Raw genomic sequence first — 10,965 nt, 5'->3', positions numbered from 1 at the left:
TTTATTTGAAGAAAATAGAAATCTTTTGTATAATTATGTCTGTAGAGTTAACTTTGATCAATTTAAGGCATCCTTGCTGAATAAAAGCATTAATTTCTATTAAAGAAATAATCTGATTGACCCAAACCTCTGAACAGTAGTGTCTGTAACCAGTTAGATCATGTGAACAGTGATGACTCACAATCTCCACCCAGCGCCACCCTCTGGAAACAACGAGATTGGCTAGTTTGTGATTCTTGCACAAACACACAAGGACGGAAAACATGAAACATGTTACAGAACATTCCAGTTAAAACCATTTTTATTAAACTTCTCCTTCATAGTTTATTTAAACATCATGTGACATAAAAGAGAACAGAAATACAGGAGAAAAAGACCATTTTCTCCCCCAAAACAGAAAAAAATTACATAAGCAATGCTGCTTTAACTATTGTGATGTCATTTCCTGTTTATCAGTGGGATCAGCATTTATATAGATACATTTATACATAAATCTGCATCTCTATGACAGTGACGCTGCTGTTGTGCTGTCAGTAAACAAAGGTCGAGTCCAATATACAGGATAATATACATAATAATATACGTGTAAGCATCAAAACTGATTAAGAGAAAGAACCAACTCATCATATTGGCATTTAAACTACAAGGATTTGGTTCTTGTTTTCCAAAGTATTATTACACAGAATTGCACAGGATGATAATGCTGTTAGAATGGTGGCAAACAACTAGCACATAATGACAATGCGTTTGAACAAGCGTCACGTTCAGAGGACCGCAGTCTTGAAATGCTGAAGAGCACAAATAAAAAAAAAAAAATCTGAAAAAAACAACAACGGTCCACCAAACGCAGAGAGAAGGCAGCGGTTGAAGGAGAGGTCGCCGGAGCAACCACACCGGGAGCCATAGTAACGGAACCCACTATTCAGAGGTCAGTTATGACATCACAGTCCACCGCTTCCTTCAAAGTTCCGAAGAGGAAGTTCAAAGCGAAATCTAGTTGCGGTCCTCTAAAAACCTCGGAAACGGGACTTCTTCGTCCAAAAGTGCTTTTGGATGCTTGTCTAAATGAGCGCACAGAATTTGAGATGTTTAGCCCAGCAGATTGTGGGCCGCTCGCTGAATTTAGGAAACGTGTTTGTCTGGTCATGCAGCGACGTGCATGCATGATTCATTATCAGGCAATGTTTAATCTGATCCTTTCTTACTCTGGTTTCATTAATATTCTCTCTCACACACACACATTCACACTCTCTCTCTCTCTCTCTCTTTCACTCAGCTGTGGCGTATGGTAGGTAACGTTACTGTCGTCTTGATGGAGTTGTTGGGTGTTTGAAGGCAGCGGGTCTCAGCAGCATCCTCCGCTGGACGCCTTGACCGGCGTGCTCTGAATCTTGACGTTGGATTTGTCAGGCCCTCCTGCGGTGGCCCCGGGGCCCATTCTCTTCTTGATCTCAGCCGCCATGGTCATGAAGGCCTGCTCCACGTTACTGGAGCTCTTCGCACTCGTCTCGAGGAACGGGATGCCGAGAGAGTCCGCAAACTCCTGAAAGAGACGCAACAACAGATGATCATGTGCTTATTTTAACCGAGGAATTAAATGAAAAAGAAATAAATATTTATTTAAATGTATATATAAAAAAAAAATTCTGGGAATGCATGTTTTTATTATACATATAAATATTCAAATTCATAGAATATATATGTGTGTGTGTGTGTGTGTGTATATATATATATATATATGATCGTAAATTAAAAACGTCATTAATAAATGTTTTGTTACATTAACACTTACCATAAACTAATATATTTACAAGTGTATATAGAAGTATATTTACAAGTGTAGAATCAACATAAAGGAAGTATATTAATTTAATATTTTAAAAAGTATAATCATTTAAAAAAATTATATAAAAAAAAGTGTAATAAAAAATAAAATAATCATCTAAACTGCAATTATTTATTTATTATTCAATAATTAATAGTGATTAATTTTCAGTTTGCAACCAGGAAAGGTTTACGATTAATAAAATATTTATAAATAATTAAATATTATTATTTAATAACAATTAATAATTTACATAATTACATTTATTTTAATTATTAATCAGCCAGTCTTTTGGGCTGCAAACAGGAAAAGTAAATAAATAAATAAATTTATTAATGACCATAAATTAAAAAACGTCATTAATAAACGTTATGCCACTTTTCATTACATTAATAGGCTGCATATCATAAACTAATATATTTACAAATGTAGAAGAGTAGAATCAACATGAAGTATGTATAATCATTTTATATATATATATATATATTAAAAATGTTTATAATAAAAATAATTATTTAAACTGCAATTATTTATTCATTATTCAGTTAATTAATTAATTAAATAATTTCAGTTTGCAACCAGGAAAGGCTTATGATTAATAAATTATTTATAAATAAATTATTATTCTTATTAATAATTAAAATTTTACATAATTAAAAAATATTTTAAATTATTAATGGGCTGCAAACAGGAAAAAGTAAAAAAACCCCACAGAGATACACATTATATCTATCTATCTATCTATCTATCTATCTATCTATATAATAATTTTTAATTACTTTTTTTTTTTTTTTTAAATAAATTGTTAACTAATCACCCAGTCTTTTGAGCTGCCAACAGGAAACATTTTATAAAATGCTTTATTTATTAATTATTATTTATTTAATGATAAATAATAATGAAAATACTGTTAATTGTTTTAAATGATTAATTAGCCAGTATATCCAGGACAGGTGTTTTGTGGGCAGTAGAGATCATGCAGCAGTCGTGTCGTAACTTGTGATTCTGGTGAATGTAGTGCTCTGTTCACGGGACAAATCCTGTACCTTTGCCGCTGTGTAATCCACAAGTTTCTTAGTGGTCAGATCACACTTGTTTCCCACCAGGAGTTTGTTGACGTTTTCACTAGCGTAGCGATCGATCTCCTGAAGCCACTGTTTGACATTATTGAAGGACTCCTGAGGAAACACATCACATTAAAACCAAACAGCAGCAGCACTGACACATGACAGAAACGCTTCAGCTCAGCACTGAATGGCCATACTAAAGGAATGTTTGGTCACCTGATCCGTGACATCGTAAACAACGATGATCCCGTGAGCTCCTCTGTAGTAGCTGGACGTGATGGTGCGGAATCGCTCCTGACCGGCTGTGTCCCACTGTTCACACAGCAAACACACATGGTTAGCAACTCAACGAACATATGAAGCAGCGCAACTGTTTTCATCATTGATAATAATAATGTTCATATTAGAATGATTTCTGAAGGATCATGTGACACTGAAGACTGGAGTAACGCTGAAAACTCAGCTTTGATCACAGGAATAAGTTACATTTTACTACATATTCACATAGAAATCAATTATTTTAAAGTGTAATAATATTTCACAAAATTTCTATTTTTACTGTATTTTTAATCAAATACATGCAGCCTTGGTGAGCAGACGAACATTAAAACACCTCAAACTTCTGAACGGCAGTGTAATTAACGTGTCTTTTGGAAGTAATTAAACTAAAATGCTGAGAGTGTGACATTAATTTATGAACTGCATGCTGAAATGCAACAATGCGTGAAATAAAGCTTGTGTAACTAGAAGAGTTTGCAATAGTGTTGTCAAAGATATCAATATTTCGATATGTATCGATACTGAAATATCTGAAACGGTTCAAATGCTCTTTTTCTGCAGTATTGATGCACCAATACCAGCTGTGTGTTTTCTCTCTCTCTTCTCTCCAACGGCGAATTGACACAGACCGGCCTCCTCTGACTCATCTCATTCACTACAGTTGAACAGTGTTTATATTTGCGCATGATTTTACTAATTCCCGCAAGTATTGCGCTCAGACCAAAAGCACATGCGCCACACTTTCATCAAGCCACCTATCAAACAGCTTGCAAGAACCAAATTAAGTTCTTTTTCACGACTTACTGCGCTTAAAGGATTAGTTCACTTTCAAATGAAAATTACCCCAAGTTTTATTCACCCTCAAGCCATCCTCGGTGTATATGACTTTCTTCCTTCTGATGAACACAATCGGAGATATATTAATAAATATCCTGACACATCTGAGCTTTATAATGGCAGTGAACAGGGATCAATGAGTATGAGCTGAAGAAAGTGTCTCCATCCACATCCATCCATCATAAACGTACTCCACACAGCTCCGGGGGGTTAATAAAGGCCTTCTGAAGCGAAGCGATGCCTTTTTCTAAGAAAAATATCCATATTTAACAAGTTATGAAGTAAAATATCTAGCTTTCGCCAGAACACCTTCCCTATTCAACTTATGAAACAAGCTTAACTGACGTGACGCCAGTTTACACTTTCTTTGTAACTTGAACACGGAAGGCGTTCTGATGGAAGATAGATATTTTACTTCATAACTTGTTAAATATGTTTTTTTTTTTTTTTACACAAATGCATCACTTTGCTTCAGAAGGTCTTTATTAACCCCCAGAGCCGTGTGAAGTATGTTTATGATGGATGGAGACACTTTCTTCACCTCATACTCATTAATCCCGTTCACTGCCATTATAAAGCTCGGATGCGTCAGGATATTTATTAATATTTCTCAGATTGTGTTCATCAGAAAGAAGAAAGTCATATACACCTAGGATGGCTTGAGGGTGAGTAAAGCTTGGGCTAATTTTCCTTTTGAAAGTGAACCAATCTTTTAAAGGGTTAGTTCACCCAAAAAAGAAAATTCTGTCATTTATTACTCATCCTCATGTCGTTCCACACCCGCAAGACCTTCGTTAATCTTCGGAACACAAATTAAGATGTTTTAGTTGAAATCCGATAGCTCAGTGAGGCCTTCATAGCCAGCAATGACATTTCCTCTCTCAAGATCCATTAATGTACTAAATCGGTTCATGTGAGTACAGTGGTTCAATATTAATATTATAAAGCGACGAGAATATTTTTGGTGCGCCAAAAAAACAAAATAACGACTTGTATAGTGATGGCCGATTTCAAAACACTGCTTCAGGAAGCTTCGGATCATAAATGAATCAGTGTATTGAATCTGCTGTTCGGAGCGCCAAAGTCACGTGATTTCAGCCGTTTGACGCGCGATCCGAATCATGATTTCGATACACTGATTCATTTGTGCTCTGAAGCTTCCTGAAGCAGTGTTTTGAAATCGGCCATCACTAAATAAGTTGTTATTTTGTTTTTTGGCGCTCCAAAAATATTCTCGTCGCTTTATAATATTAATATTGAACCACTGTACTCACATGAACTGATTTAAATATGTTTTTAGTACATTAATGGATCTTGAGAGAGTAAATGTCATTGCTCCCTATGGAGGCCTCACGGAGCTATCGGATTTCAACTAAAATACCTTAATTTGTGTTCCGAAGATGAACGAAGGTCTTACGGGTGTGGAACGGCATGAGGGTGAGTAATAAATGACAGAATTTTCATTTTTGGGTGAACTAACCCTTTAATCAAAAAACAAAAGACAAAGAGAAAATCACTAGCTGCTCTTGACTGAATAACATTTGTAACATTAAATTTAAGCATTATTCTGTATACAATTTTTGCAATGAAAACTATCCAGTGTTATTTTTGATTACTTTAATTTCTGTAGTATTTCTTAGGGTGTACTCACACTAGGCGCTCTGAACCGTGCCCGAAGTGTGCCTTCGTTTGCCAAGTGTGATCGCTCTGTTCCGTTCCCTGGAGCGGTTCGTTTAGCCCGCTTGGAAGAGGTGGGCCAGAGCGCGGTTCGCATGCAGTGTGAGCACGGAACGGTTACTACTTTTGTGTGCGCTACTGTCATCATTACGACAGCAAACATCTTTATTACTACTCTGATAATACACTTATCAATTCATGTAATTAATTTGAGTGTATTTGGGTTTATAGCAGGTATATATCTCACCTTATTGATGAACAGAAATTGTAGTTCGCAAATAAAGCTGCAAATTCATCCATTAACATCAGCTGCCTTCGTAATAATCCTCTGATACGTGCAAGTGAAAATCGATGTGCGGCATAAATGATAAATATATTAGGCAGTATCTTAGCAAAAGTGCATTTCTTCCATTCAAAAAGTTGCATCATATATGGCATAAGCGTGCTCTGGCCCGGAACATTAAGTGCGGTGTGAGTGCGGCCAGCAGTGGAGCTGGGAGGGGGACAATCGTGCTCGGTGTGTGCCTAGTGTGAGTACACCCTTATTTGAATACTACTGTTAGACCCACCTGAAAAAACATTTATTTCATCTGTCTCTTTATTCTATTGTTTTTATTTGTGCTATTGTTTGCAATTTGTTTTGTTTGTTCTTATTTTATTACTGTTTGTCTTTTTTTGTAAATGTAGTTCAATTATTTCTAAAAAATCCTCCCTGTTTTGTGTGTAAACTATTGGAGCAAAATGACTCAAATCATCAAAAAATTATGAGCTAATAACAAACTACCTGTATGGCGGTATATATGGCAGTTTTCCCCGTGGTATCAACTCTTGATATTTTTCAAGGTATCGTATCGAAGTTCCAGTATCGTGACAACTGAACACTAGTTTGTGAGCACTTACGATCTGTAGTTTGATGGTCTTTCCATCAAGCTCTATCGTTCGGATTTTGAAGTCCACTCCGATGGTGCTGATGTAGCTCTCCGTGTATGTGTCGTCCTGAGGAAAGAAGCACACACAATATTTAGGGCTTTCTTAAACATTTCACACTGTATTTCCATCCAAAGTTGCGAAATTAACTTGGACTATTACATAAAATGAAGCGTTTCAATCCCAAGTGTTCAAGAGGACAAAATCACCTCTGGGAAATTGATGCAAAATATCAGTAATAAAAATAGAAGTTGCTGCAAACTGTGGCTCTTTTTTCTTCCATCACAAGTGATTTGCGTCTCAGAGCGGCAGATGAAACACAGTATGTTCTCTCGCGTTCGGATGCTGGTGTTTGTGAACACAATCATGCGAGACGCTTCTGGAGGGATTTTAAACCAAATCATTCTGATGACAGACTTTGACTCAGAATCACAGAGTTTTCTGTTGTGAATCAAGGGATTTATTCAGTAAATTTGTTTCCATTTTAGCAAATTATCAGTTTTTTACATGCATTTATGCACATCTTGGCATTTCCATCCAGGGCTTATCCCAAAATGTGCATAAAAATAGGAGGACTGAAACATAGCTACTGAATAGAGTTGAAAAATCAATAACCGTTTTCTTGCAACCAGGTAAACAGGTAGTGCCGCCCCTCCCGACCCAGTCAGGCTGGAGAAATGACACCCTTCACCTTTCGCATGAAGCTCTTTGACAGTCAAATCACCTGTGCAATAACAGCCACTATCTGACCCCTGTGTGTGTGTGTGTGTGTGTGTGTGTGTGTGTGTGTGTGAGCAGTATCTCATAACTTACAGCGAAACGCAGCAGAAGGCAGGACTTCCCAACGCCCGAGTCTCCGATCAGCAGGAGTTTGAACAGGTAATCACTGAGAGAGAAAACAGAGGACAATAACATCCATCAGTAATCGCTGACACTCCTGCTCGGCTGTCATCTGTGACGTGGAACTGGGAACTGCGTTACGCAACTCGTGCACGTGTCAGCATGTCTCAACGGGATAGAAGGGAAATGATGGACAGAAACCACATCTCAGGGTCATACATCACCCCAAAATAATCAAATTTGCAAATTATAATGCAAAATGTGTTTTCTTTTCTTCTGGTTTAGATCTGGACATGCTCTTGAAAGGTTTCCAGATTCACATCCTTAAGTACCATGGTATCACCATCACTGTACCATGGTAAAACCACAGACTTTGGAAGAGTGCTGTGGTAACAGGTGATTTAATTACCCAACAGCCCCTAAAACTGTCAAACTGTCAGTAAGTTCAGGCCCAAGATCACATTTCAGCAGTATAAGATCCACTCTCTAAAGCAGTTTGATCATCCTGAGGATGATTTTATCTCCTTATAAACATGATCAGATGTGAAACTGTGTAAATCATTCCTTCAGTTTCAGTTTAACTTATCAGTTTAATAACGACGTGGCAGTTGAGTGTGTCAGAGCTCAACAAACAGCCTGACAGTTATGTTATATATCATCATTACTACACATATCTCTATAAACATATTTATTGATAATCATTTTTAAGTCAAATCGAAACGACACCAGTTGTTTGATCCGGTTAAACAAGAAAAGCACAGTTGTGATAAATAATAATAATAATAATAATGAATTAATCCTGATATATAAAGTAAACGTTTAGTTCAGTGTAATATTTTGTTTAGTTTCTGTGAATGTTAGTAAAGCAGAGATGAGTGCGCGCTCATGTGTTTGATGTGTCATCAGCGCTTTTTTTCTTCACAAACTTACTATTCGGGATTCATGATGGACAGCAGACGAAAACTTCCGCTTTATCTGTCGTTTTCTTCCTCGCGGTGAGTGTAATTAATGTTCGAGACTCGTTTGCCGGTGATACCCGTTATTGTTCGGTGTTAAAAGCGGTTTTTAGGAGAGAAACGAGCAGAACCGGGATCCGGACACACATAAAAATGGCCACTCGACAGTGAAGCTTGAATAACAAGAGAGGCGATGTTCGGTCACTTTCGCTGCGCAACCCGCCAAAATAAAAGTCCTGACAAATAAATGACTAATTATATACATTTTTATAGATTTTGAAAGTATCATAATTTATTATTCATATGTTATATTTCTGGAAATAATTTTTGCGAAATTTGTTTATTATATATTGCTTATTATGGATGAATGTATTTGCAAACGACTTTTATTATGCCAGAAAACGAAAAAGTTTATTTAAACATTTTTTGTTTTGGTTTCAAAGGCTTTTTTTGGGGTTGATCTGACCGGTATTCACGTACATAAAACGAGACTGCGTTTCTTACGCAACAATTTCCGGCCACATTTTTAAACTTTAAAGGATTAGTTCACTTGCAAATTAAAATTTGCTGATAATTTACTCACCCCCATGTCATCCAAGATGTTCATGTCTTTCTTTCTTCAGTCGAAAAAAAATTAAGGTTTTTGATGAAAACATTCCAGGATTTTTCTCCTTATAGTGGACTTCAATGGAGCCTAAACTGTTGAAGGTCAAAATTACAGTTTCAGTGCAGCTTCAAAGGGCTTTAAACGATACCAGACGAGAAATAAGGGTCTTATCTAGATTCTAGAGAAACGACCGGTCATTTTTGAAAAAAAATAAAAATAAAATTATATACATATAATTTTTATACTTTTTAACCATAAATGCTCATCTTGAACTAGCTCTCTAAAACAATCCAACCGTCTCCATTGAGTTTGTATTGCGTGAGGCTGCCTCCTTGTCTTTTCTGACTTATTACAAAAAACAGAACAATGTCTAAAAGCTGCTGTGTGACAAGGTGTACAGCTAACAAACTTAAAAAACCCAGAAATAAGTTTTTATAAGCTGTCGACCCCCAAAAACGAATGTTTAAGGACATAAAAGTGGATACAGGCAGTGAGACAGAGAGCAACGGGTCATATTACTATAAGAAATGCATTGGAGGGGAACGTCAATTTCCCGCTGGAACGCGCTCCCTCAGCTGGACTGAGTGGCAAAAGAACCTGCTGCATGACTGGATTTAATAGAGGAAACTGCGAAAATGCGAGTACAACAAACAAATTACACTAAAGGTTGGGCTCGAAAGTATTTCTTACAACTTTGTCAAATAAACCTAATCCATGGATATTGACATGCAGCCAGGAGTCGTGTTTCCTGACATTTATATGTGCCTGATTTCGACACCGGGGAAATACATAAAGCAAATCTGCCTGTGAATATTTTATACAACTACAATATAGGTAGGTTTAAATCCGCGTAATAACTTATATCAGTGTTTATTTAAAAACACCCAATTATCCAGAATATAAGATGATAAATATTTAATTGATGAGTTGTCAACACAATATATAACAATACAATATATACGGTATGATTTTACCTCAAAATCCAACAATTTGACACAAAATGATAACTGCAAAACATGTTTCTCTGCCGGAGTTCAGTTGTTTCTGTGAATTGCAGTGATCCATTTGCTTCTTTTTTCTGTAGCTTTCGGGCAGTCTTTAAATATATACCTCAGGTTTTGTGTCAAAGCTATTTGTACAGTCCATCGCAAAGCTCTTTCCTGTTTTGGATGTGTTTTGTGTGTTTTTCGCGGCATTCACGCTGGAAACCATAGTGCCACTCAGTCTTTTGCCACTCAGTGGGCGTGGCCGCACTATAACGGTCGACGGTGACGTCACGTGCATACCCTCTATACGTAGCATATTGTATATGACAATTTAGTTCAAAACTTTGGCCTGTGGAGGGCAGTAATACACTTAGCAGAGTCTACATTGCTGGAATTCATATAGGGAAGAAGAAGAGAGATAGTTCAAGATGAGCATTTATGGTTAAAAAGTATATCAATTTTTATTTTGTTTAGAAAATGAGTTATGGTTTCTCTAGATAAGACCCTTATTTCTCATCTGGGATCATGTAGAACGCTTTGAAGCTGCACTGAAACTGTAATTTTGACCTTCAACCGTCTGGAGGCCAGTGAAGTCCACTATATGGAGAAAAATCCTGGAATGTTTTCATCAAAAACCTTAATTTCTTTTCGACTGAAGAAAGAAAGATATGGACATCTTGGATGACATGGGGGTGAGTAAATTATCAGGAAATTTTAATTTGAAAGTGAATCCTTTAAATCGACCAAAAGCTATTCTTGTAGTAGATGCATCATTTACAAACTGAGGCTCCGCAGGACGTCCTGTGAAGCACATCAACCGTTTTCCCCTCCAGATGGCGCTACAATACAGTCTGCTGTCATTGAGTGGGTCAGTCTGTCTGTGTGCCAGTGAAACACTCAGGTCATCATTAAATCTCCCTAAACTCTCCGACTCAGACTATTAAAAGGTCTCTGTGAGTTGCCA

At 36.8% G+C, this 10,965-nt stretch overlaps 1 protein-coding gene across 1 annotated transcript; it reads right to left on the bottom strand.

Annotated features, from left to right (window-relative positions):
• Nucleotides 1–283: 283 nt before the first annotated feature.
• rab1aa (RAB1A, member RAS oncogene family a) lies at nt 284–8,609 on the bottom strand. The gene is made up of 6 exons (XM_048195921.1): nt 8,383–8,609; nt 7,426–7,498; nt 6,586–6,681; nt 3,109–3,204; nt 2,872–3,003; nt 284–1,543 (listed from the first exon to the last, which is right to left on the bottom strand). Exons 1-6 carry the CDS (start codon nt 8,394–8,396, stop codon nt 1,346–1,348), a joined length of 609 nt encoding a protein of 202 aa, XP_048051878.1. The 5' UTR covers nt 8,397–8,609; the 3' UTR covers nt 284–1,345.
• Nucleotides 8,610–10,965: the final 2,356 nt, after the last annotated feature.

The sequence above is a fragment of the Megalobrama amblycephala genome, linkage group LG7 (assembly GCF_018812025.1).
Source record: "Megalobrama amblycephala isolate DHTTF-2021 linkage group LG7, ASM1881202v1, whole genome shotgun sequence".
NCBI lineage: Eukaryota > Metazoa > Chordata > Actinopteri > Cypriniformes > Xenocyprididae > Megalobrama > Megalobrama amblycephala.
This window is presented reverse-complemented; position numbering and strand designations above follow the sequence as displayed.

What these genes read in the sequence shown, in the direction of transcription:
- rab1aa (XM_048195921.1), bottom strand. An exon ending in AGACCATCAAACTACAGATC is followed by an intron (nt 3,205 to 6,585) that starts GTAAGTGCTCAC and finishes CTGTGTGAACAG; the next exon opens with TGGGACACAGCCGGTCAGGA. An exon ending in TGGATTACACAGCGGCAAAG is followed by an intron (nt 1,544 to 2,871) that starts GTACAGGATTTG and finishes CGTCTCTTTCAG; the next exon opens with GAGTTTGCGGACTCTCTCGG.